This window comes from Camelina sativa, chromosome 6, assembly GCF_000633955.1.
Source record: "Camelina sativa cultivar DH55 chromosome 6, Cs, whole genome shotgun sequence".
NCBI lineage: Eukaryota > Viridiplantae > Streptophyta > Magnoliopsida > Brassicales > Brassicaceae > Camelina > Camelina sativa.
Genome location: NC_025690.1, coordinates 25004629 through 25031465, shown reverse-complemented (window position 1 = coordinate 25031465; position 26837 = coordinate 25004629). Strand labels below are relative to the sequence as shown.

The window sequence follows — 26837 nt, the reverse complement described above, 5'->3', positions numbered from 1 at the left end:
TCACTAGTGGTTTCTCCAAATATTGTCCACACGTGGAAAGTAATGCTTTAACAGCTCAAAATGTTCGTATGATTGTGAGATGGAGTGATTCAATATTGGTCCTCACCGAGCTGTGGATAACCTATTTATATTTAAACCATGAACGTCGGCAGCCAAAAAATAAATATTACAAAACATGTATTTTATTTTTATACAAATTAATTTGTATTAACATCATTATGTATCACACGAAAGTTAATGCGAAATCATGCATAATTAAATTCAGATACATTACAACAATACTAACACAAACCATTAAGAGTTCATACATATTCTTTTTTTGTACGATACAAAAAGTCAGGTTCGAATCATCATCATTAAACTAAGAAGATACACATTCTAGTATCCAAGCCACTCATCCACAACCACAAACAAATTTTCGTATTTGGAACCAAGAGAAACGTTACTGACCATGCACATTATTTTAAACTCATCACAATCGATCGATAATAAATTAAGTTAGATTAAGAAAAACAAGAATCTAAAAGTGTTTTATTTAGGCTAGAAAATATCTGTGTAGATAGTAGAAAAAGAAGCCCAAATTATCTCAAATTGGAAAATTAAAGAACAAGACAATTAAATGGAATGGACTCTTTCTTCTTACAGCTATGTCCGAAAAAGAACACATGGCCCCCAATCCAACCCAACTCTCTCTCACTCTCTTATAAACAACACACATTTCAAAAATTAAAAAAAGGCAAAACTAACTCTAGTCATTATTCTAACCTAACCATGGTTAATAATGTTAACCGTAGTTAACAATGATCCTTCTCTTTCCTTTATTAAACTTCTCATCTCTCACTCTGTTTTCTCCACTTCCTCTGCTCCACACTTTCACTTAAACAAACTCAAACCGTCTCATCATGGCGGCGTCACAGTCACAGACCTTATCACTCCTCGCCTTCGTCACTTTCTCCATCCTCGCCTTCGCTTCAACCGTGAGTAGCCACAACATCACTCAAATCCTCGCTGATTCTCCTGATTACTCTTCCTTCAACAGCTACCTTACTCAGACGAAGCTCGCCGACGAGATCAACAGCCGCACGACCATCACAGTCCTCGTCCTCAACAATGGCGCTATGTCTTCACTCGCCGGAAAACATCCACTCTCCGTCATCAAAAGCGCTCTAAGCCTCCTCGTCCTCCTCGATTACTACGATCCTCTCAAACTCCACGGGCTCTCTAAAGGCACAACTCTCTCCACCACACTCTACCAAACCACCGGAAACGCTCCCGGAAACCTAGGGTTCGTCAACATCACCGATCTCAAAGGAGGCAAAGTCGGATTCGGCTCCGCCGTTTCAGGTTCCAAACTCGATTCTTCTTACACCAAATCCGTCAAACAAATCCCTTACAACATCTCCATCCTCGAGATCGATGCTCCGATCATCGCTCCGGGAGTTTTAACCGCTCCTGCTCCTTCCGCCGCCGTGTCGAACATCACCGGACTACTCGAGAAAGCCGGCTGCAAAACCTTCGCGGGTTTGCTTGTTTCGAGTGGAGTTCTCAAGACTTACGAATCCGCCATTGAAAAAGGCTTGACGGTTTTTGCGCCGTCGGATGAAGCTTTTAAAGCTGAAGGTGTACCAGATCTGACGAAGCTCACACAAGCTGAGGTGGTCTCGCTCTTAGAGTACCACGCCCTCGCTGAGTACAAACCTAAAGGCTCACTCAAGACTAACAAAAACAACATCACCACATTGGCCACTAGCGGCGTCGGAAAATTCGATCTTACTACCTCAACCTCCGGCGACGAAGTTATTCTCCACACCGGCGTTGCTCCGTCAAGACTCGCCGACACTGTGCTAGACGCGACTCCCGTTGTGATATTCACCGTGGATAGCGTCCTCCTCCCTGCTGAGCTATTCGGGAAATCTAAATCAATTTCTCCGGCACCGGCGCCTGCACCGGAAACAGCAGAGGCACCATCTCCGGCGGAAGGACCTTCACCAACCGCGGCTTCACCACCGGCACCTCCAACGGACGATGCACCGGATAGTGCTCCTTCAGACTCCCCGGCAGGTTCAGCAAAGAGTAAGTCGGCTAACGCGGCGGTTGGCGTGAGCTCACCGTCGTTGTTCACCTTATTGGTCACGTTCGCCGCCGTAACCGTCTCCGTGTCTCTGAGGTTTTGAAACCTTTTCGAATTCTCCGTAATTAATTACGCAGTCTGCCACTCCCTCCTTTTGTTTTTATTTTTTTATTTTTGTGGTTCTGTGTTGTTGAGTTGGGATTAGTGAGTGAGTGAGGTTTTTTACTTTTTAATCTTTTTTGTTAATCACATTTTGCATTATTGCTTTCAGTGTTTGATCTGCTCGATTATATTCTGGTTAGATCTTTGGCCTCCAAGCTATATTTTGGATAAAGCTTTCATATTATAATAAATTTTGTACCGACAAATAATGCAGCAAACTACTAGAAGTTTTTAACCTGTGGAGTTTAAAGTTTTATACTTTGAACTACTTTGAGATTAAAAACATCAATAGGTTAAGGTTTAGAATTTGATGTTCTCTCTCGTGACGTGATTGATTTAAAAAGATGCTCTAAATTTTGAGTTTTAGAAAGCAAAAGCAAATTGATACCTTCCTCCTTATTTACCTTCGCCGGCTTAAACTGTGTAATGTATTCCCGGGAAGCAACGAACAAAGCAACATTTCCACTTTTAGACTTTTTACTTGATTTAATTAATAAAACAATGAGAATATTCCAAATTAGTGGGTTACAGTAAACGAGACCGTTTTAATCATGTACAAATCAATTTAAACCAATGAATGGGTCTACATTACACGGACTGTCGAGGGTTGGAAAAAGCTGGCCCAGTTATATTTATTAATGAGAGCGAAAAGGCCCGATTTCTTTTTTCATCATTCTCTTGACACCGACACTTCTTTCAACAATGAAACAAACGTTTATATAATCTGAGAACACAAACCCTATCGTTCTCAACTTTATAAAAACGACGACCATTGTTTCTTTACTTTTTCCGAACGACATAGCGTTTAAGCATCAGTCGTCCTCGAGAAGCTTCGCTGAGTAGAAAATTGCAGAGAGACTCATTCTTCCTCAACTCACTGAACTGTTATTATTATACAGTTTAGGGTTTCAAAATCCCCGCCAATTTTCTCACCTTCCACGATCGGAGCTCTAATGGCGTCTACAGCGGCTGAACAAGTCGAGAGAAAAATTGCGTCGGTAACATCAAACCCGAACCCGGATATCAAAGCGGCTGTTGCATCTCGGATCAATAGCCAAAGCGACGCTTCTCCATCTCCCTCGCTCAATTCCAAGGATTTCATCGTCTCCGTTGCTGCTAAAGTCGCCTCTCAGCCGTTGCAGAACTACGATTTAAACGTCTGGGGTGTCCTCACCGCAATTTCAAGCCATGCTCGCAAACGCCGGCAGGTTCGTTTCCTACTCTGCGTTTTTTGTTTTCTGGAACCTGCCCCTAATGTGATTCTCGTTTAAATTTTTTGATTTGATTCCTGATCAATGGCTTATAGGGCATAAATATACTATTGAGTTCTGATGAGCATTGCTTAGGACGGCTACCATGTCACGCCAGTTNTCGTTCTCAACTTTATAAAAACGACGACCATTGTTTCTTTACTTTTTCCGAACGACATAGCGTTTAAGCATCAGTCGTCCTCGAGAAGCTTCGCTGAGTAGAAAATTGCAGAGAGACTCATTCTTCCTCAACTCACTGAACTGTTATTATTATACAGTTTAGGGTTTCAAAATCCCCGCCAATTTTCTCACCTTCCACGATCGGAGCTCTAATGGCGTCTACAGCGGCTGAACAAGTCGAGAGAAAAATTGCGTCGGTAACATCAAACCCGAACCCGGATATCAAAGCGGCTGTTGCATCTCGGATCAATAGCCAAAGCGACGCTTCTCCATCTCCCTCGCTCAATTCCAAGGATTTCATCGTCTCCGTTGCTGCTAAAGTCGCCTCTCAGCCGTTGCAGAACTACGATTTAAACGTCTGGGGTGTCCTCACCGCAATTTCAAGCCATGCTCGCAAACGCCGGCAGGTTCGTTTCCTACTCTGCGTTTTTTGTTTTCTGGAACCTGCCCCTAATGTGATTCTCGTTTAAATTTTTTGATTTGATTCCTGATCAATGGCTTATAGGGCATAAATATACTATTGAGTTCTGATGAGCATTGCTTAGGACGGCTACCATGTCACGCCAGTTATCAGGTGGAATCAACTGCAATTAGTGGGAACCATTGTAAGATATACCGTAAGCCGGTAACAGTTGGTGATGGGGATAATACTTCTAGCTCTGATGTCTTTGTGGAAGACACAAGGTTAGTTAACCTCTCTTCTGTTTCAATTGCGTGATTTCATTTTCTATGCAGTTTATAAAACTTAAGCTTATGCCTACTACTCTCTTTTATTCAGCACAAATGGTACCTTTCTCAACTGGGAGAGGTTAGAAAAGAACGGCCCTGCAGTTAGGGTTCAGCACGGTGACATTGTATCACTTGCTGTTCCTCCAGATCATGGTAATAAGTTTTCTGTCCCATAACATTGTGAATTCACATTTTAACTTTTATAGGGGCTGGTTAAATAGATTTGATTTAATTGGTGTTGCTAATGTTTCCAATGTTATGCAACTTTTCTAGATCGATTAACATGTTCACACTAGACCCTTTGCATTTTTTTTTTCAGAAAAGGCCTTTGCATTTGTTTACCGCGAAATACTTGGTAATAATGCTGCTGTTTCCTGCATAAACAGAAAAAGAAAAGCAGGTATAAGTCACTTTACGTGTATATAGAACTAAGGAATGGCATGTCTTGAGGCATTATATAGCATGTGTTTAACTTTATTTACTTCTGATCTGTGTTTTTGCTATTGTGAAGAGGATGTTACTTGTGAAATTAAGAGGCAGAAGGGCATAGGCATTGGTGGTCCCAATCCAATATCTCTGGATGATTTTAAGAGCCTCCAGCGTTCGAACACAGTATGTTCATCATCTGTTTTGGTTTCTATTATAAGATGTAAGTGATCGTATCAATCTTGATGTCATTCTAACTCAACTTTTGTGTAAAATCAATGTTCTATGCAGGAACTGAGGAAGCAATTAGAAGCACAGGTGCTTACCATTGACACTCTGCGTAATGAGTCCCGCTCAATTGTGGAGCACCATGAAAGTGTATGTTGAGTTTTTGTCTTTGAATCTTTGTTGTGGCGCTTGTTGGTTTTGTTATAAAAAGTTCTGTTAAATTATAACAACAATCATGTTTGAGTAATTGGTGAATATATGAGTATCCTTACTGATATATCGTTACATTTGCAGGAAATAAAACAGATTAAAGAATCCACTGCAAAATCATTTCATAATGAACTGGTTGAGCTGCGTGATCTATTAGATGCTAAGCAGAAAGAACTGGCGCAGGTCAACAAATTATCAGCTGAACAAAAGAATTCCATAGATGAACTTGGTGAGAGGGTAAACGCTTCTTTGCAATCTCTCAGTGAAGCAAATGAAATAGTTAAAAGGTAAAGAAATGCTTTTCCCTTGTTGGTTGTTATTCTTATTTTCTTAAGATCATATTTTATGCTAGTACTGTGAAAACTTTAAGTTACCTGTCCCGAGAAATGATCTGCTTCAAACATCTCTACGTTGAGTCCGCCCTCAAAGTATAAACGTTAGAGGTAGGCATCTCTGAGGGTGAAAAAGTGAGGCAGCAGACACTTCGAATGGTTACTTTGGTCTTGTTTATAGCTTCAACATGTATATACACTGATTCTTTTGTTGTCAGTTGGTCTGTGATTGTTTCATGTTCAGAGAATTTTCTTCATATTGAGTTTTTGACCTTTCTGGAATATCTTATGTGGCTTTGCTTTTATAGCCTAAATGTTGCAAATATGTAACCCTAAGTAAAAACGACATATTTCTTTCAGTCAAAAGGCTTCTATAGCTGAACTGAAGACAGGGTTGGATGAAGAAAGAGATCAAAGAAGAGAGGAAAGAGAAACTGCCACTGCTGAACTTAAAGCTGCGATACATAGATGCCAAATTGAAGCTCAGGAAGAATTGAAAAGATTTTCTAATGCTGCTATGAGACACGAGAGGGAACAACAAGAAGTAATCAACAGAATGAAGGTATGAAAAGAATTAGCTGTGTTTAAATTAACTCTTCAGTCTTTTCATCATTATGTCCCTAAAATCAGACAGTTTACTTGACAAATATTTTAGGATTCAGAGAAGGAAAGATCAGTGCAAGTGGAAACTTTGATGTCAAAATTGGTATGTTCTTGTAACGTTTTTCATAATTAGCCTCTTGATCACACAAACCTTGTACTCCTATGTTTTTTTCATTTTGTTGTCATTTAAGAAGTTTTCTGGTGTTTTATAGGAAGATACGAGGCAGAAGTTGGTCTACTCTGACAATAGAAACCGTCAGCTAGAAGCTCAAGTTTCGGAGGAGCAGCTTGCTTCTGCTAATGCACAAAAAGTACCTGACCTGAATGCAATTTCTGTCTTATTTTGCATGGTTCATTTCTCTCTTTTATTCTGAACTAACGGCTTCATGTTTTGCAAAAAAAATTTTTTTTACAGAAAATAGAAGAACTTGACCTTGAAATAAAAAGACTCCAAAAGGATCTGGACAGTGAAAAGGTAAGAATGGAAACAATTTGTGTGCCTTATACTGTTTTCACAGTTTTTCATTAATGACATGCTTCTGTTTCCTACCTCTGATTTCTGCTATAGAATTATGATAACATGTTTTAAAGATTGTGGACTATAGCTAAGACTTCTTTTTGCGGGGTCTCCAGTATATGTTTAAGCTGAGACTGTCTTTGTTACGTTAGCAGGCAGCCCGAGAAGAAGCATGGGCTAAAGTGTCTGCTTTAGAACTAGAGATAAGTGCTGCTGTTCGAGACCTTGACGTTGAAAGACAGAGACACCGTGGTGCAAGGGAAAGAATCATGCTCCGGTAAGAACAGTTACATGTATGGTACAAGAACGTTAGGCTGCTATTTCTAGAGTGCATGGTTGGTTTGCTAACCTACTTTCTGTTTGATGGTGAAAAATTTAACGCATGCATTTTTTTTTTCGCGTTTAAGTTTGTGATTAGTGCCTCTGTAGTTTCCCTGGTTGGAAGGTAGTTTCTTGTTGACAGTGTTGCGTTAAGATGCACTTCACGCAAGTTCGATTGGTTTAACTAATTGAGGACAATGAATCTTCATGCAGTGAAACTCAGATGCGGGCATTTTATTCTACGACTGAGGAGATCTCGGCTCTCTTTGCAAAGCAGCAGGAACAGCTCAAGACTATGCAGAGAACTCTGGAAGATGAGGATACTTGTGACAATACTTCACTAGATATTGATCTTAATCCAATAACCAGAAGTCCCAACAGAGCTAATACTCAGGAAGATAGAAGAGCAACTTACCATTCAAATTGTGCTGCTAGGACGAGCTCGTCCACTTCAGGGAAAAGGTCTACCAGAAATGAAGTTTTGGACACGTCTTGTGAAGATGCAGATGCTACTCAGAAGCATGATTGTGAAATTATGAGTCAGGAAGGCCAAAACACTCAAGAAGCGGAGTATCCAAGCTCTGAAAAAGTCGTAAAGGATGTCTTTGGTTTAGATATAGAAGGTGTTGGTACAGCACCCACTTTGGGAACAGACCCTGTAGGAACAGAGCAAGTTAATGAAACTCAAAGTCCAGGAAATGATTATGAGAGAAGTGATCATCTGAGGAAGTCAATCATTTTAGCTAGTGATACAATGCAAATCGATTGTGAAACTCAAGCACATGACAGTGTTCAGAATCAGGATGATGGAGCTGTTATCTTGTTAAGGAACCCAAACGATCGAAGGGATACCCAAGACACAGAGGGCGTAGGCACTATAAGGACGTCAGATCTTCTAGCTTCGGAAGTTGCTGGGAGTTGGGCTCATAGCACAGCTCCTTCTGTACATGGAGAAAACGAAACCGAAAGAGGTAGAGAGGATGAAGAGAGTCAGACTCAAAGAATCAAGGAAGTGACTGTAGTACACGATTCTGCTGGTCAGGTAGGCGAAAGCCAAACTAAACCGACAAGTTCAGGAATCATGGTCACTAGGGAGGATGATGGTGAGCGTGGAGTTGTTAACGAGCCAATTGGGATCATTGAGCAATTGAAAACAAAACATGCTACTGGTTCGGACTCTGAGACAGAGAGTTGTTCTGAATCTGATGATGATCATGAGAAGGAAAAACACAGTCCTGTCTTTGATTCTGATACAGAGGGTTCCGATGTGAATGATGATAAGGGATCACACTCTTCAAAGCCTGATTCAGAAGGAAGCCATGAAGCTGACGGAGATCTGAAACAAGTAGACACAATGGACGAAGACGATAAAGCTACTTAGCAAGATTCCCTATTCAAGATCTCATTCTAAGTGCATTCATGAACTTACACTCTTTCCAAATCCATCTTGTTTTGTTTTCGTACACACTGGGCTTATTTTTCGTTTGATTTAGAAGTAAGGTGTAGATAACGCAGGGAAAATGGTGATGTTGTAATTTACGTGGAATGCAAAGCTAAAGTAGGCGATTAAAAGAATTGAAAGTTTAGGATGTGTCTACTTCACAACAAAGTCACTCCATAGTGTGATGCAATGATAGCAAAGGTAGAAATGAAGGGGGGCACGAAGGGGCTTAAGCTAAAGAGATGGGGCTAAAAATAGACAGCGGAAAGAGTTAGTCAGAGGAATCATCAATGGTTAATCTGAAATTAAAAGAGAGACTTTGATAGTGAGAGGACGAAGAGAAGCTCCTTTTTACAACCATTTCATCATTATAGAAACAGTAACAACTCGAGAGGACGAAGAGAAGCTACTTTTACAACCGTTTCATCATTATAGAAACAGTAACAACTCCAAAACTTATCAAAATCTTGGCATATCTCTTTAGTGGTAAAAACTCTTAGGATTTTGATTGAGAAGATCCATTGTTGTCTATGGAGATACTGAAAAGGATGGCTATAAATAAATTAGTAGTAGATATAATAATAGAGTTGTAAAGAAATAATAACAAGTATTGAACACTTTTTAGAGAAGCGTGGATGGGGGGGTTTCATTTTAGTGTTGACTATATCTCCTCCAATTCCATTGATGCCTCTTATTACTTGTTTGTCTTTGCATTTTAGTTTCCATGAAAATATCAATACTTGAACTGAGTAGTGTTTATAGTGGTCCTAGTCCTTGCCCTCATCAATTTATTCTTTTTTTCTCCAAATATATCATCAATACATGTAATGAGTAGAATTTGTTTTTGTCAATGAGTCGCTTGATATTTTTATTGAATGATTGTGAAATTTAGATTTATATAAATGTTCCACAGAAACTACTTTGAAGTGTTTTTTTTTTTCTTTCATAAATCTAATGTAGTAAATTTTTGTTACGAGGATGGTAAAAACAAAAATCTTCAGTTTGGAAAATATTGAGTATTTACTGATTGGGCTATAAGAAGAAGAAGAAGAAGAAACGGGATTGGGCATGTGCATGTGGGTTTGAGCATTGAGGAGAAGAAGAAAGGAAAAATAGCCCACAAAAATTCATAATCCATGATGATTGTTGATGATAATGATGAAGAATCCATCGTCGTCGAGTGGGGGAATGGGGTTATTATGGCAAATGGGTATGATGATTGTGGGAAGAAGAAGCCAAATCGGTGGTTTCGTTTTCCAAATTAAATGTGCTTTGGCTTTTGCTTCTACTCCTACTCGAGTACTCCATGACTTTTTACACTACTACATAAATACTCACTCATACATGTATAATATTGCTAAAAAAGTCACTGCACCCGATTCGGTTGTATCCATTTCACACTTTTTTTTTCCTCTTCCTTCCAAGTTTCAGAACCATTCCCTAAACCCCAACGCCCAACCTCCGCTGCCTCACGTGATCCATCACGAGCCATGATTTCCTTTTGGTACTTTTTTCACCTGATTCTCTTATTACTTCCCCCGAAATATTTTCATTTTATATACTAAAATCATCATTCATATGGATTGATGTTTACTGTTTAACAGTCTTCAAGAAAGCAGTCTAGGCGGCCGCCTAGGCGCTAGGCGCTCAGCAGACGTCTAGACGACCGTTTAGACCGCCTAAAATCACAAAATTTTTATTTTAATGTATGGTTTTATTTTTAACTACATATATTTAAAATTTTAAGTTTTATATTCATATAAATGTTTATATGTTATTAATCTAAATTAAAGAAATGTATTTTTAGTAATTTTAGTTTATGATTTATTATTATTTATTTCTTCTAACATATATTTTTATATAATTTTACATATAATATCATATACATAATGTTCATATTGTAAACGCCTAAAACGTTTAAAATTCCGACTAGGTGTTCTAGGCGCTAGGCGCTAGGTCACCGTCCACATATCGCCTAGCGCTTTCTTGAACACTGCTGTTTAATATCAAAATTACCCATTTTTAAACGGGTTAAAAGATGAAATATACTATAGAATTGACTTAAGTGTATATTGGCTTTATATCAATATGTAGGTTATAAGAGATCATAAATTATAAATGTATATACGAACTACAGTTACATAATTACTACATGTGTGTTGCGTTTCATATATGTTTAGTTTATAAAATTTACCGAAAATTAATTTTTTTTTTTTTTGCGTATATGATTTCATAATAATGTGTATTTCAATCAAACGAAATGTGTTTTATCGTAGATTTTTAGACTGCTGTCCATAAAAGGAAAAGAAAAAGAGAGTGGTATTAGTTAAAAAATCTTAAGATTGATTACTGGACGGGGAACGACGACAACACATTGGTGTAAGTTAATGAAATCAACTTTAGAATTTAAGAGTGTATATTCAAAACATCATTTTGGAGGATTTGTGATTTTTTAAAAAATTCCCTGTTATTCAATTAGTGATTTTAAAATCACATCTCAAATCCATTGTTATTGAATATGGAATTTGTTAAAAATCATTCAAAATCACTCACAATTTACTGTTATTCAATCAACAATTTGCAAAAATCATAACAAATCCACTGTTATTCAAAACCAAATTCTACTTTTTTATAGAAAACATAATAGGGATTGTGAGAGACTTTGGGTACATTTTTGTAAGGGAAATCCTATTTAAAAAATCCCACCTTCCAAAGTGTGTTTTTGAAGGATTGGTTTAAAAAAAAACAAATTATAATTTTGCAATAAAAACAAATTTTGGGCTCTATCTCTATTATCTCAACCTCTGTTCTATTATCCTCTCTCGTTTACGGAAGTCTTTGTGAACCTAAAAGCAAAGATAATATTATTCAACACAATAATATTAGGAGATGATGTGTATATTGCCCAGACAAGTATTATTGTGTTGGAGACGATGTGTATATTACCGTGAATGAATCATAAAAGCAAAGATAATATTAAAAGCTAAGTTCTCTTTTATGATTCATTCACGATGTGTAATGCGGTTTTTGTAATGCTCATTTGGAGATGTGTGATCATTTGTTATTTTCATGTGAATATGTTTCGTTTGTCTGGGCTGCTCTTGCTACAGACCTTCTCAAGCGAAGCTACACAATGGATCGGACTGTTTACGGAAGTGTATTATGATTTATTCAGGGTAAATTTCTCTGTTTTTGAAATCTTTGAGTTATGTTATATTGTTTTATACGTATTTTATTGTTTTAATCTTTGTGTTATGTTATATGAACATATGTCGTTTCTGGACTTGAGAATCTCTTAAAACTCCAGTTATAAGTCTCACCAAATCTTATCAAATCACAAACTATTTTTTTTTTAAATAGAAAATAATAATAAAACCACCCAACTACCTTAAAAACTCATTATAAATCTCCAAAAATCTTGAATATCATAAATCCTCCAAAATCATCCAAAATCCTATTTTGAATACACCCGGTCTTGTTGTTGTGATATGTATTTAACGGAATGATTAACCATCATTAGATATGACTTCAACGATTTGAAAATTCTGGATTTACACTCTCTACCTTGGATGCTTGGGTACGTAATCTTTTTCCCTTTTGAAAAAGAAGGGTAAAATTGGGATTAGGTTTTCAAAAAGCAATATATTAAACCGGAAAAAAAAAAAAAACTTGTGATTATAAAAAGGTTAAGAGAAACACACTTGTACTTGTTAAGAAGATCGAGGTTTTGACGTACTCTTCTAACCTTTTTTTGACTGATTTGGCTCCTTAATAATCATGATTTGACCTTTTGGCAGTCAAAGAAATCTGCCAAATCGATTCATAAACTCAGATAATGAATCTTTATCCTTTTTGTTGTAGTAATTTTTGTAGGTTAATCTCGTCACATAGACGATATAAAATTACTTTCTTACTTTTTGGTGTAAAAAATAACCATTTATTGTTGTTGTAACGGTATTGAAGTAAAAGGAAAATATATACATGTATGCGTGTGTGTCAGTGTGTGTAACGGTAAAATATAATGTATGAACATATTTGGTTGAGCAAGGATAGAGACATAGCTAGAGTTAACAAGCCTGGTTTCCAAATTTGAGTTGAGTTAGGTCAAAGATCCATAAATTTCATTTTATATCTTAAAAAGCTTGTAATAGTAAATTTATTCGGTCAATATGTCTAGTGTATTATTATCATGTAGCCAAATGTTACGCAGATTTGACTAACTGTCACCTTGATTTAAGCTTTCGTACCACCGTCAACATGTAATTAAGTTGACAAACAAACAAAACTTATTATAAGTTATAAACCAAAATTGAATAGTTTTTTTATGTCGTGTGTTGTGTACCTTTTAACGGTGAGTTGTGCTTTTTAGGGAAACCTTTTAAATTATCTTCTAAATAGTTCGTTTAACTAAAAATCAATCAGTCAAAAAAACAATAAAAGATAGACTGATAGAGATATAGAGAGAGAGAAAAATAAAAGCACACTTTTTTTTTTTTTGATATACTTCTTCTTCTCTTCTTCGTTCATCCTCAAAAATTTCAACTTCATCTTCTCCCTCATCACATTTTTCCCTGTCCCTTTGTAATCATGATTCTTCTTTCGCCATCATTACCTTCTAAAGGAGTCTCTCTCTCCCTCTCTCTCTAAAAGAATAATGCAAACACAAACTTTCATCTATATAACGCGTCTATATCTCTCCCCCAACTCAACAAAAACGTCTCACTACTTCTTCTCTTTATCTCTTTCTCTTCTTCAAGCTCCAAAGATGTGTTTGAGTTCTTCAGAACCATTTCCAGACACACCCACGAGATTAGTTTTGTACCTGAAAACACAAAGTCACGTTCGTATCCCTCGTCTCTCCAGGTTTCAATCGCTCCCCATCATCACACATATATACACATCTAGGATATTATAATCGACTTTGTAATTTATTATATGTTCTTTGTCACTATGATGAGTTAATGTTCTGTTTTTTCTTTTCTTGTTTAATAAATATTTCAGGAGGAGAAGGATGTGGCGGGAAGAAAAGGAGATGGAGATGATCAATCAAAAGCTTTACATGGAGAATCAAAACATCATAAGAGAAAACGAGAAACTTAGGAAGAAAGCTCTTCTTCTTCACCAAGAAAACAAAGCTCTCTTCTCTTTGCTTCAGACCAAAAAACTCTGCTCTGTTCCATAAACAAAAACCTTAGACCATCACCATTCACCAGTCACTAAGATCATATTCTTCTTTCTTTACTGAATTAGTAATAATAAGATCTGAGGGCTCCAAGAAAAAGAAACCATAAAATTTTGGTTATTTAAAATAGTCTTCTATCTAAGTGGGGTTTATAATCAAGGGTTTAGTTATTTATTACTGGGTATACGTCTAATTTTTATGTTCTTTTTCTAGTTTAATCTCTCATGTAATCTCTCTGTGTCCCTGAGTTCTTTTGTTAATGGTTAAGTTCATCTATTTTTTTTTCCCTATATTTGCTACTACTCAACAGATCCATAATTGATGTATTCCTTTGTTTGGATAACATTTTACAAAAAAAAAAGATTGACTATTTCTTTTTTAAACCTCTCTCAATCGAAGGAGAAATTTTACACAGCTGGGTACGAACATCTCACGTGACGTGGGTACCCCAATCAACGTAGAGAATCACCTTAGTATTAAATTTTGGATTTTTGAGTATCCAACCAAAAATTTATGATTTTCACATGGCGCTGCCGTGACAGTTCCAAGATGGCGAAGCCATGCCGTTTCAACTCAATACATTGCAAAACATGCATGCCGTTTCGTCCTCATTCCAAAACACTTGAAACAGAGTATGTGCAGAGCATAACGAATCATCAGAGACCAAAACGAGATCAGAAATACGACGAAATCATTCCATGAGTTTCATTCATGAGCTATATAAAAACCAAATGATAGTATGTATAACCTTTGCTTCTTTCATTAAATACCAAACAAAAGGAACAAAGATCCGAAAAAAAAGTATGCTAATATCGACCGATAAGGATAAAATCATCATCATCAAGAGCCTGCACATCTTTCTCACCCACAAAATGCTCTCGTCCAATCTCCTTCACCAGTTTCACAAACTCAAGCCTCTTCGACAAAGGCAATGGGACGTACGGTAACCTGAAAACAGGCCTCGACACTCCAAGCTGAGCCAAAGCAGTGTTAACTCCAATCGGGTTTGGCTCATGGAATAGCCAAGCCATTAAAGGTAAAAGCTTTGAGTTCAAAGACGAGTTCCTACCTTCAAACATCAATTTCCTCATCAAACCCGGAACTAAGTTACTAGTAACAGATATAACCCCGGTTGCTCCATAGTCCCATCTAGAATCATGACACTCATCATCATTCCCACTCCACACAACAACTCCGTTCTCAGTGTACTCTTCAACACGCTTGTTCCCAACACATTCCTTCACACCAGCCAAATTAGGATTCTGAGAAAGTTCGAAGATGGCACGAGGAGGTATATCCTGCCCTGTTCGACCAGGAACATTGTATATAATCGTCGGTCCCATATGAAGAACAGATTGGAAATGTGCTATTAGACCCTCAATCGAAGTCTTTCCATAGTAAGGGTTAATGTGAAGAGCGGCGTGTGTTGGAGATTGGTTTCAGGTTAGCTATCGGTTTACTCTAATTGCAGTTGGTTTCGTCATGGTTATAGGTGACTTGGCCGTGAAGCTGTTTGGTCAATATGTCAATCCCGTAAGATCAGCAAAGTTAATATAGCTTTCCTTGTATGTATAGATATGATTCGTATGGATCTGCTCTCTCGAGTATATATGTTTTTGTAAATCAAGTCATAAGGGACAGAATAGAAAACTTTGGAATCTCTGTTTCTTCATGGTATCAGAGCTTGAATCATTTTTGTGAAATTAAAGGTTTTTCTTATCGTTTTTTTTTCACGACAATGACGGACGGACAGACTCAGACGAACCTGAATGGGAATTTTCCCACGAACCCGAATGGCACTCCTGCCACGAACCCGAATGGCACTCCTCGCAGTCGTTCTGTACCAGGACGTGGCCGTGGTGGAGCAAGCTCCAATGGAGGTCGAGGACGCGGGTCTGCAGCATATGCTAACCGTGTTTGTGTTCCGAACCTTGACGTAACAGAACACGCCAACCATGTGGTGACTGATCGTGATCGTGAGGGTCTCACTTTAACTGAGGATCAATGGCGTACCATCAAAAGAGTCCTCAATGCTGGCAAGGACGAGCCCACCGAAAAGTTAACCGGTAAGTCCAACGTTCCCTCTTGGATTATGGATACAGGCGCCTCTCATCATTTGACAGGAAAGTTTGATATTCTTACAAATGTAAGAGATATGCCTCCGGTTTTAATTATTTTGGCTGATGGTAGAGAAAGGGTTTCTGTGAAAGAAGGGACAGTTAGACTTAGTTCAGATTTGGTTATGAATTCAGTCTTCTATGTTGAGGAGTTTCAATCTGATTTGCTTTCAATTGGACAATTGATGGATGAAAACCGTTGTGTTTTGCAAATGACTGATCACTTTCTTGTGGTTCAGGACCGCACTTTGAAGACTGTGATTGGGACGGGTATTAGAGCAGGAGGAACTTTTTACTTTCGTAGTATGGAGATCGCAGCATCAGTCACTACGAAAGAGGAGAAGGAGTATGAGCTGTGGCATAAAAGGATGGGTCATCCTTCTGCGAGAGTAGTCGGTTTACTTCCTGCAATTTCTGTTTCTGTTTCTTCTTCAAGTTTAAATCAAGCGTGTGATATATGTCTCCGCGCAAAGCAAACTCGAACTTCATTTCCATTGAGTATGAATAAGACATCTCGTATTTTTGAGTTAATCCACTGTGATTTATGGGGACCTTACCGCACAACTTCTCATTCTGGGGCCAAATATTTTCTGACAATAGTAGATGATTATTCTAGAGGAGTTTGGTTATATTTGTTGGCTGAAAAACGTGAGGCTTCTGGTCATTTAAAAAATTTCTTAGCTTTAACAGAGCGTCAATTTGGGGTGCAAGTTCAAACAATACGCAGTGATAACGGTTCAGAGTTCATGTGTTTAACAAAGTTTTTCCAAGAACACGGTATTCTTCATGAACGTTCGTGTGTTTCTACGCCTGAGCAGAATGGCAGGGTTGAAAGAAAACACAGACACATTCTCAATATTGCGAGGGCTTTACGGTTTCAAGCGCAACTGCCTTTAAAGTTTTGGGGCGAATGTGTTTTAACAGCGGCTTACTTGATTAATCGAACTCCCAGCTCTATTTTGAACAACAAAACTCCGTATGAACGTCTTCATAAGAAGCCTCCTCAGTATGGACATTTAAAAGTTTTTGGGAGCTTGTGTTATGCTCACAATCAAAAACGTCACGGCGACAAATTCGAGTCACGAAGTCGACGGTGTTTGTTCGTTGGTTATCCAAATGGTCAAAAAGGTTGGAGATTGTTTGATTTAGAATCACAAGAATTTTTTGTCTCACGAGATGTGGTCTTCTCCGAATCTGAATTTCCATTTTCTCCAAGCTCGACAATGGAGGTCTCTCACGTTGATGAAGAAGATACACCAAAGTTGTGGGCTTCAATTTCTAGTGGCCCATTACAAGAAGAACATCTTAATGTCCCTCAAGGCCCGTTACAATATTCAGGCCCAAATGAAGAAAGTCAAGGTCCACGTGAATTTGAGACCACGTCTTCATCTTCCAATGACTCTCCTGCGGCTACGACGGAAGCAGAAACCTCGCCGGTGCTCACTCCCTCTGGCTCAGCCTCGCCACCGGAATTAAGACTAGATTCCGATTTGACAGCTTCAACCTCTACAGTTGCAGCTCCAGTTAACCGGCCAAGTTCTCGTCGGAATAAACGTTCGAAAGCGACGGTTGGTGGTCCGATAGCACAACCTCCTCCCCGTCAAAGTAAGCGAAAGAGAGAAGCTCCTGTCCACTTAAAAGATTATGTTGTTAATTCTGCTGCTTGTGAATCACCGAATTCTTTCTCCACCAAGGTACGGTACCCAATTTCGAAACAGGATTCTAAAAAGCGTTTTTCTAAATCTCATGTTGCGTATATGGCTGCGGTTGCAAAAGCCGTTGAACCAAGATCGTATAAAGAGGCTGTTGCTGATGACCGTTGGAATAACGCAATGACAACCGAAATTGATGCTCAAGAGGAAAATGGTACATGGACGATAGAAGATTTACCTCCAGGAAAACGAGCAATCGGCTGTCAATGGGTCTACAAAGTTAAATATCACTCTGATGGATCCGTTGAGAGGTATAAGGCACGACTTGTTGCACTTGGCAACAAACAAAAAGAGGGTGAAGACTATGGTGAAACCTTTGCCCCTGTGGCTAAGATGGGAACGGTGCGAATGTTTCTCGACGTTGCATCAAAACGAAACTGGGAAATCCATCAGATGGATGTCCACAATGCATTTTTACATGGAGATCTTCGCGAAGAAGTCTACATGAAGCTACCCCCTGGCTTTGCTGCTTCTCATCCCAACAAGGTATGTCGTCTACGCAAAGCCTTGTATGGTTTAAAACAGGCTCCACGATGCTGGTTTGAGAAGTTGACAACATCATTGAAGAATTATGGATTTAAACAATCCTTGTCCGACTATTCTTTGTTCACTTTGACCAGGGGAGCTGTTCGGATCAATATACTGATTTATGTTGATGACCTGATAATTTCGGGGAGTTCACCAAAGGCAAACCAAGATTTTAAAGATTATTTGGCATCATGTTTTCACATGAAGGATTTGGGACCTCTAAAATATTTTTTGGGGATAGAGGTTGCAAGGAACTCGGCAGGCATATACATATGTCAGCGCAAATATGCGTTAGATATCATCTCTGAAACTGGTATGATGGGAGCAAAACCAGCGACTTTTCCACTAGAACAAACTCATGAGCTCATGTTGTCTGAATCACCTCTTCTTCCTCAGCCCCAACAGTATCGACGGTTGATTGGGCGTTTGATCTACTTGGCAGTAACACGGCCAGACCTCGCATTCTCTGTTCATATGCTGGCCAGGTTTATGCAACAGCCACGTGAAGATCATTGGGAGGCTGCGCTTCGAATCGTTCGTTATTTAAAGTCTGATCCCGGCCAAGGTATTTTGCTGCGTCGAACAGGTGATTTTCAGATCACTGGGTGGTGTGACTCTGACTATGCGACTTGTCCCATATCTCGAAGGTCTGTTACTGGTTATATAGTTCAGCTTGGTGATTCACCAATTTCATGGAAAACTCGAAAGCAAGAAACCGTGAGCAAGTCCTCTGCAGAAGCGGAGTATCGGGCAATGTCATTTCTTACATCAGAACTTTTATGGCTCAAACAGTTGTTGCTTACTCTGGGAGTTCGACATGATCAGCCAATGGTGGTGTGTTGTGACAGTAAACCGGCCATACACATCGCAACAAATCCCGTATTCCATGAACGCACTAAACATATAGAGATTGACTGCCATTTTGTTCGTGATGAGCTTGTTCGTCGTAATCTTGTTCTTCGTCACGTTGGCACTGAATTTCAGCTTGCGGATATCTTTACAAAACCCCTTGGTCGAGACAGCTTCGCATCGTTTCGGATCAAGTTAGGCATACGAAACTTGTATGCTCCAACTTGAGGGGGAGTGTTGGAGATTGGTTTCAGGTTAGCTATCGGTTTACTCTAATTGCAGTTGGTTTCGTCATGGTTATAGGTGACTTGGCCGTGAAGCTGTTTGGTCAATATGTCAATCCCGTAAGATCAGCAAAGTTAATATAGCTTTCCTTGTATGTATAGATATGATTCGTATGGATCTGCTCTCTCTGAGTATATATGTTTTTGTAAATCAAGTCATAAGGGACAGAATAGAAAACTTTGGAATCTCTGTTTCTTCAGCGTGCATTCCAACAGCGAACCCTTGTTCAGTGGCGCGGATAGCTTCTCTTGTTGAATTGCTTCCAGTGTTTCCAATGACTTTGATGCTTCCACCAAAACAGTTAACAGTATGGCCTATGAGCATAATGTGTTCGTCCCAGCTCATCAACTGTCCTTCACCAGTCGTACCACCAACAATAACACCTCCAGCGCCGTTTTGTATCTGAATGTTCACTAAGTCATCATAGGCTTCAAGGTCGAATCTTCCATCAGGTAGATACGGTGTTTTGATAGCTGTGATCACACGTAGAGCTTTAATGTCGTCTGTATTAGTCCTGACAAGCGAAAGAAACAAAACAAGTCCCAGGTATGAAATAAGCTTCCAGAACAGAGAGTATACTGTATATAATCATGGAGATATAACGTAGGGACCAGCACACAAACCTGTTTTTAACCTCCAAGCTGCGCATAGGGAGATGAAAATTGGGTACAACAGCTGCTTTTGGAGAGACCCATTTTGAGCTCCTTCTGTTGTTATATCAACACATTACAAACCACATTAGATTGACTCCATCAATATGCCGGACAATATTTCAATGATCATAAAGCGGTTTAATTGCAATTGATATCTGTTAATAGAGAAGTGAATCCCATGATGTAGAAAACTATCTAGATACAATAATCTAAAGCCAATTCCAGATATCAAGAAAAGCAAAAAAAAAATACAAAAGCTTTGCAGCAAACTCTGGAGAAGATTATATACTATGAGACAAACGTTTACATATCTGCAGGCAAAATATAACAAGGAAAATGAGAAAAGAACCTCTTGTCGCCATTGAATCGCTTTGGGCAGGGGAATTGTAGAGCAGAGTCCATAGAACACAAACCATAACCTTTTAAAGCAGCCATCTTTGAGAAAACAGAGAGGAACGAAGACAAAAATTTACCAACTCACAAGTCACAGCAACAAACCCCGCGACTCCTATGATCAAAACGTCAACAGAGAGAGGTGGTGTAAATCAAAAATCAGTTGGCGACGACGATGATGATGCTAAGGATGAAAATAGTTCCAATGATGGTTGAACAGAGAAGAGAAACAATCGAGCTCTGGTAACAATGGTGGATGAGCATAATGAGGAAAGACTCCGATAAGATAAGAGCGAGCAGTGTGGATTTTTGTGTAACAAGGAAGAAGAGAGCGGCGAGGAGCTTCAGCTGGAGACGGAGGAAGCAAATATTACAAAGCTGCCCTTTAGGGTTTTTGTTTGTTTTGTCTCTCTCTATCTCTATCTCCTCAGATTTTGCCACGTGGATTAGTGATTCGATACACAAATTTAAGGTCCAATTTTGGTTTTTTAAGGTTTTTTTTTTAATATAGCATAATCCTCATGGTTATTGTTTTATGATTTTAATGGATTTGGAAATCCAAACAAAAATAATGTGTTATTTAATTATTGATTTTAAAATACTTATCAAAATTATGTGTTATTTGTTTTATTATTTATAAATACTTGTTAAAATTATATGTTATTCATTTAATGATTTGTTTTTGGATTTTAAAATCTATATTATGTTTTAAATAGCTTTGAATGGATTTGATAGTATAAAATAAAATGATTCAAATCCAAGATAAAACATGTTATTTCAAAATCCATATGGATTTAGAAATCATCTCTCCCGATAACAACTTCTTAGTTTAATATTATGATTTTTAATCTTTTTCATATTAGTACAGCATATTTATATCAATTAATTCAACGCACGTTCGTGTTCAAACACGGTCAAGGTTAATCGTGACTGCTCTATATGTTTTTTTTTAATAACCATATTTATAAACCTCAATTAATACTAAAACTCTCCCTCCTGAGCCCATTATAGGCCCAAAGTCCACAGGTTTAGACCAACCGACGAGCACTCTGATGAGTGATGACCATTACAGGCCCAACTTCCCCAATACTGAAGTCTGAAGCCCGACTCATACTTAATTACTGAGAATCTAATAATAATTTTAAATATCTACAAATATATATTTGCCTCCAAGATACCATAGAATAGATACATGTTTTTATTGTTAGGTTATGTATTTGTGGATGTGTATTTTGATTTGCTCAGTGTTGGTAGAATTCTAATGTATCAACTCATGTATAAGATTCTGAATCAATGAATGGATGAGGTGTTAAAAAAAAAATATACATGTTTTTTAATTATGACACTGATTACATGTCCAACAATAGACAAGATTTTGGCTAGTCCCGTTAGTATTCTAAACACAAATATTTTAACTTTGAAGTTAATAAACAAAGGATAATTTAGCAAAAAGTAACAAATTCAATTTCTAAACTTCAAACTGAAACATACAAATTCCCTAATAGCAATATATATGTTGATTCGGATATGAAATTTGCAGTTTCATGAAGAGATATCGACGACAACGGTGCACAAGGAACGTTATCTTTTGATTGGGAATCTCTAAGCAATATCCGGTTTGTTTTCAACATGAAGGGAGTTCAAATTGGAATGCCTAGGCAATATCTTTTTTTTTGTAGAATGTGAATTTTCATTAATGAAAATAAATTGTACTGGGTACAATGGCTTTAATACAGTAGATATTCCTCGCCGAAAAAATAAAAACGAGGATTAATCTGAAATACAAAAGCTTTTAGAGGAATCTAAGTCAACTCTGCATTGCGTTTTTGAAGTTCTTCCGATGCCTCTTAGTTATGATCGCGTCCCAGACCAGTCTGTCCATTTGCTTGAACAGGAGATGGGGAGGTGTGGTAGCACTGTTGTAAGGCATTTGCTTGAACAGGAGATGGGGAGGTGTGCCTAGGCAATATCTTTTGCAAGGCTAATGTTAGATTATCACTCTCTCTTTCTTTGTAATATGCATTTCGTTCTTTTTAACATATTTAATTAACAAAAGTTCTTATTTTGCCTTTGCAGCTTTAAAATTCGACATGCAGTTTCTCGATCAATAAGTTTGTTTTTCTTAGTTCATGGTTAATAAACATCCAGCCAAATTTGAATAAATATTTAGCCTCTTTCAAGGATGAACCATCAAAGAGGGAGGAAGATCAAACATTAGCATCAAATACTTAAAAGTTCCTTTCCACGTTTATAAATGAATAAATAAAATTCATATTCATACTTGACATAGTGACAGGAAGGAAATATAGACATCAATGTCATTCATTATGCATATACTCTCATAGTCTCATTGAGCCATATAAAATTATGAAAAATGGTTGCATCAAGCATTTACAGAATATTTTCATTTTTCAAAATCTTGATCGTCTGTTGTTTGGATAAATATCCTTGTGATTGATAATAGTTAAATTAGGATAACAAAAATGACCGATCGATCATATATAGATATATATAATCATGGGTTATATATAAAAAAGGGTGGAGTATGGTTATATAAATGCAAAAGGAGAGAGTGAGAGGGAATGAATGATGGGCAAAGTGGGAGGGAGGTGGCTTTGGAAGTAAGGAACTCTCTCTCTCTCTTTCTTCTCACACTTTCACTCATCGCCTCGTAAAGGAACTTTTCTTCTTTCTCTCTCAGAGACACGCACGTGCGTCGGTGCATCACCCAATGCTCTTCTCTTAATTGCTTTCTCATCTCTCAAGTTTTAGTCGTCGATGTATGTAATCATCATTTTCTTGTTCCAAGTTCTAGAATCTATTTCTACCTGATTTTCCTCTTGTATATGTAACCGAAAAATGATTATTAAAAATATTTTGAGTTTTAATACTACTTATATACAAAAATTTCCGTGTAAATGTGTAAATGTAAGTATATGCCAAATGCAATCACCTTGTTCCCAAGTCTTGTTCTTGTCATTATGCTTCTTGCCTCACCATTTTCTTACCAACCTCGGAACAATCATTTCTCTTTTTTTTTCCTTATTATTTTCCCACTTAATATTATAAATATCTATAGCCGTTTAATTTTATAAAAATAACCGTTGTAAAAATCTTTGAACGCAAAACTATACAGCCAATGTGATTGAGTTTATAACGGATATGAAAAATTCATTATTTGACCTCTTACCAAAAGAGTAACGGAAGAAAATAACAGCTTAACATTGTTAGTAACCTGTTTAACCTTTCATTGAAATCATAGCTTATGCTCTATATATAATTCAACATAGACGTAAAGCTAATAATCACCAACACATGAATATAAAAACTCATAAATCAACAATTTATAATCTCCTAGTCAACGCAAACACACAACCCTCCTCCCAAACCTAAAAACCGATCAATACCATGACCAAAACGATTCTCTTCGATTCACACGTACTACGAATCTGCGTCAAAGACTACAATTATCTTTAGAAAACAAAGAAGAAAGAAAAAAAAGGAAATTAAAATTTGACAGAAGAGAGATTATAAATTTAAAACAAGGAACGTATCTAAGTACTTGTTTTTTGGGGATTTAGAAAGATGGTCTCGGAGTTCCCCAATAAGCTTCAGCTGGCAACTGAACAGAATTCATAAGATTAGGAGGCAACCCTTGTATAAACGACGTCGGATCTTGCATCAACTGTTGTTGCTGCTGCTGCTGCATCTGATTCTGAGTCTGCGTTGGCGTTTGCGTCCCACCACCCATCGCTGCGTTTCCATCGATATTATTAGCAACCGCTCCAGCCGTTTGCTCTTCTTGATCATCTTCCTCTAACGGCAACCTCTCATACGCAGCGTTCCCAAAGGAAGCTGCCATAATCACCACAGGTCCTGAAGCCATGAGTGGACCAACCACGCTTCCTCCAACGACCTGTCCTTGACCACCGGCTAAGTAAATCGTTAGACCTGACGCAGCTGGTGGAGCCGGTGGAGGAAGGAAAGATCCCGAGAGAGAAAGAATCTCGAAACGTCCATGTAAGTTAACGACTGATGAGCCACCACCAGGTACTGAAGCCGGTTGTCTTATGGTGACGTTCGTAACGGCACCGTTTCCGCTAAGAACGCAGATGCCACGTTGGCGACGGCGAGCAAAGACGGTGACGCTCTCCATGACGTCACATCCGTTTGCAACTTCCATGACATGAGATTTGAGAGCGTTTGCGCTGTCCCGAGTAATGATGATTGGTGGTTTTGGTTTGTTCTTGGACCCCGCTGGTCTGCCACGTGGTCTTCTCGTGATATGATTATCACCTCCTCCGCCTCCGCCGCTTTCTCCGCCTGAGCCCGGAGTGTTTTGATCTTTCCCGGCAGAAGAGTGCTCGTTGGGATCGATCTCAGCGTCTCTGTCACGTTTTAGCCCGCCTATTCGGTGCTGGTCGATCTCGTGGCCGTGGTTCTGTTGCTGCTGCTGCTGCTGATGCTGGAATTGATGGTGTGGGTGAAGATGGAGATCTCTTGAGAGAAAAGGAGGAGGAAGAGAGCGAGAGACCTGATCCATTAATTATTTCTTGATTGGAAAGCAAACAATTGAAAACCCTAATTAATTAATAATCTCCTCTCTCCTCTTCCACTCAAATCAAAACCAATAGCTTAGCTTGACGATGATGTACAAAATAGAGCTCAATTCAATTAATGAAGGGAAGAAAAGATTGAAAAGTTTTAAAGAAGAGAGAAATTAATTAAATGGAAGAGAGGAACAACAAAGTCATGTACATGAAAAATGAAACTGGAGCTGGACTAGTTAATACAAGAAGATGAAGCTTTGTAAGAAGAAGAGAGGAGAGAGAGAGATGGGTTTAGGGTTAGGTCTGAGAAGAAGAGGAGGTTAAGGGTTAAGAGAGTATTCAGATGAAAGATGATGAATGGGTTTAGTTTTGGTTTAGATAGACAGCGTGCCGCATGGGCGGTGTGTGGGTCCTACCTACTGTGTCACTTTGTGGGCTCTACCTTTTTTTTTTCTCTTGTTTGTGTAATAATTTTCAGTTGTGTGTGTTTGTCTCCCTTTAATTGTAAAAATTAATACAAGGTTTTTTTTTTTTAATTCTTGAAAATATTGGATGAGGTTTACTAGATACTCCTATAGTCCATGGATGCGTGAGATTATATCAAACATTATAATGGACACACAAATTGAAGCGCACGAGTCTATAATCTATATTGAATCATAAATTGTTTAGTTTTTTTTTTTTTTTTTTTAATTAAGCTGATGATGATCCTGTTGCATATATGCATGATTTTGTAGGTGGTACATGCCATTGTGGCATTGTGTACGGTCTTTAACTACATTTTTTTTCAATTCACGAGTCTTTTTTTTTCTTTTTCTTGCCAACAATCACGAGTCTTTTCTTTTATACTAGTACTGTGTTTCTTGATGTAACGGTAGAACAATAAAAACAAAAAACAACAAAATTTTTATTCACACACATTCAAACTTTTATATAGAGAAACGGAGAAAATTATAATCTTCAGTATATTTTTGTATACAATAAGGTGGGTAGAATTAAGAAGCTTATCTATAGATATTTTCCTACACATATATTAATAAAAGAAAATTGTACTATATGCATGTGTCAGTTTTAATTTTGTGTTTATGTATGAGAAATTTCGATTTGCCTTGATAGGACAATTTTTAAATAACCATTAAGGAATAAGACTCCATTGCATAATACAATATTGCATACGAATTTTTTTCTTTGTTTTCACATTACTGATTTGTTTATTTTTTGTTAACAAAAAATAATTTTAAAACATACATGTGTCCGCATATAGTATATATATACGTACGTTAAGATTAATTAAAGTGCATGAAAGTTAGTGACAAATAATTAAGAGTTGAATTGGAGAAAAGAAGATGAAAAATGTGAAGAAGAGACGTTATTGTGGTTGGATGATGATTGATGACAGAAACAGTTTAAATTATATATTTCACTTAAATCTAACAGAACCACTTAATTCTATAATGTATATACATACATACTGCTGCCTTGAATTATACTATTCTGAAAATATGGATACTGTTATTTTATTTCATAAATTTTAAAAATAATATCTGTGTTCTTCAATTTATGTTTTAGTAATCAAATTTTTCTTTTATTTAACGTTTTGTATCAGAGTCAAATATACGTGTTACCAGTCATATGTTTGGTTTACAACATCAACTGGTCGTTGGCTAATAATACTACACGTTTAACATCAGTTTCAATTTAATTCGTTCGTTTGTTGTCTAATTCAACTCCATAAAATTTATGTAATTTTATATAGGGATATATATATATATATATACACAACTTTGATATTAGTAACCAATTAGACAAATCAAGTAAAATTGACTTTAAATTCCTTTTATGACCATAAAGCAAGTAACTAGTTACTTACCACTACTAGGACTAGTAGTATAGTATTATAATATGTATATATTCAGAGATTAATTATGTTGGGTCGACAAGGCAGATTCAAGCTCGTAAATCGCGTAAGCTTGGGGAAAGACTAAAGAGACAGGGAAGTGGAGGAAAGAGAGGATGACAGGCGCGTCAGACGCCGTTGGATGTTTGTTCCCGTCGGTTGCGATGCCTTCACGTAACAAGACCAGCCAGCGAGGACCAG

The 26837-nt window shown here is 37.7% G+C and overlaps 6 protein-coding genes and 1 long non-coding RNA gene across 9 annotated transcripts; 4 read left to right on the top strand and 3 right to left on the bottom strand.

The window, feature by feature from the left end:
- LOC104793506 (fasciclin-like arabinogalactan protein 8) lies at positions 819-2397 on the top strand. The gene has a single exon (XM_010519862.2). The coding sequence runs from the start codon at positions 903-905 to the stop codon at positions 2172-2174; it is 1272 nt and encodes a 423-aa protein (XP_010518164.1). The 5' UTR covers positions 819-902; the 3' UTR covers positions 2175-2397.
- LOC104699459 lies at positions 3014-3671 on the top strand. The gene is made up of 2 exons (XM_010414762.1): positions 3014-3441; positions 3540-3671. Exons 1-2 carry the CDS (start codon positions 3187-3189, stop codon positions 3669-3671), a joined length of 387 nt encoding a protein of 128 aa, XP_010413064.1. The 5' UTR covers positions 3014-3186.
- On the top strand, positions 3652-8615 carry LOC104793504 (myosin-11-like). 2 transcript variants are annotated; one of them, XM_010519861.2, is made up of 13 exons: positions 3652-4070; positions 4169-4347; positions 4442-4545; positions 4712-4792; positions 4904-5004; positions 5110-5196; positions 5341-5543; positions 5949-6150; positions 6244-6294; positions 6404-6502; positions 6607-6666; positions 6864-6985; positions 7243-8615. In XM_010519861.2, exons 1-13 carry the CDS (start codon positions 3816-3818, stop codon positions 8408-8410), a joined length of 2712 nt encoding a protein of 903 aa, XP_010518163.1. In that variant the 5' UTR covers positions 3652-3815; the 3' UTR covers positions 8411-8615. The 2 variants fall into 2 exon arrangements, with proteins under 2 accessions (XP_010518163.1, XP_010518162.1); XM_010519860.2 differs by having other exon boundaries at positions 6861-6985.
- On the top strand, positions 12947-13551 carry LOC104793503. Its single transcript, XR_769333.2, has 2 exons — positions 12947-13333; positions 13472-13551. It is a non-coding gene; the product is annotated as an uncharacterized LOC104793503 (long non-coding RNA).
- LOC104699458 (4-hydroxy-tetrahydrodipicolinate synthase 2, chloroplastic-like) lies at positions 14459-14995 on the bottom strand. The gene has a single exon (XM_010414761.1). The coding sequence runs from the start codon at positions 14993-14995 to the stop codon at positions 14459-14461; it is 537 nt and encodes a 178-aa protein (XP_010413063.1).
- Positions 15180-20573, bottom strand: LOC104793502 (4-hydroxy-tetrahydrodipicolinate synthase 2, chloroplastic-like). Of its 2 annotated transcripts, XM_019226865.1 has the most exons (4): positions 20146-20573; positions 19767-19850; positions 19330-19657; positions 15180-15311 (listed from the first exon to the last, which is right to left on the bottom strand). In XM_019226865.1, exons 1-4 carry the CDS (start codon positions 20229-20231, stop codon positions 15276-15278), a joined length of 534 nt encoding a protein of 177 aa, XP_019082410.1. In that variant the 5' UTR covers positions 20232-20573; the 3' UTR covers positions 15180-15275. The 2 variants fall into 2 exon arrangements, with proteins under 2 accessions (XP_019082410.1, XP_010518161.1); XM_010519859.2 differs by lacking the exon at positions 15180-15311 and having other exon boundaries at positions 19209-19657.
- LOC104793501 (AT-hook motif nuclear-localized protein 22) lies at positions 23414-25099 on the bottom strand. The gene has a single exon (XM_010519858.2). The coding sequence runs from the start codon at positions 24730-24732 to the stop codon at positions 23767-23769; it is 966 nt and encodes a 321-aa protein (XP_010518160.1). The 5' UTR covers positions 24733-25099; the 3' UTR covers positions 23414-23766.

Coding starts and splice junctions, on each gene's coding strand:
- LOC104793506 (XM_010519862.2), top strand. CDS start 903: ATGGCGGCGTCACAGTCACAGACCTTATCACTCCTCGCCTTCGTCACT.
- LOC104793504 (XM_010519860.2), top strand. CDS start 3,816: ATGGCGTCTACAGCGGCTGAACAAGTCGAGAGAAAAATTGCGTCGGTA. Junction 6,151..6,243: donor AAGTAATCAACAGAATGAAG/GTATGAAAAGAA, acceptor CAAATATTTTAG/GATTCAGAGAAGGAAAGATC. Junction 6,986..7,242: donor AGGGAAAGAATCATGCTCCG/GTAAGAACAGTT, acceptor ATCTTCATGCAG/TGAAACTCAGATGCGGGCAT.
- LOC104699458 (XM_010414761.1), bottom strand. CDS start 14,995: ATGGGACCGACGATTATATACAATGTTCCTGGTCGAACAGGGCAGGAT.
- LOC104793502 (XM_019226865.1), bottom strand. CDS start 20,231: ATGGCTGCTTTAAAAGGTTATGGTTTGTGTTCTATGGACTCTGCTCTA. Junction 19,658..19,766: donor AGCTTGGAGGTTAAAAACAG/GTTTGTGTGCTG, acceptor TTCGCTTGTCAG/GACTAATACAGACGACATTA. Junction 15,312..19,329: donor TGCACGCTGAAGAAACAGAG/ATTCCAAAGTTT, acceptor GAAGAAACAGAG/ATTCCAAAGTTTTCTATTCT.
- LOC104793501 (XM_010519858.2), bottom strand. CDS start 24,732: ATGGATCAGGTCTCTCGCTCTCTTCCTCCTCCTTTTCTCTCAAGAGAT.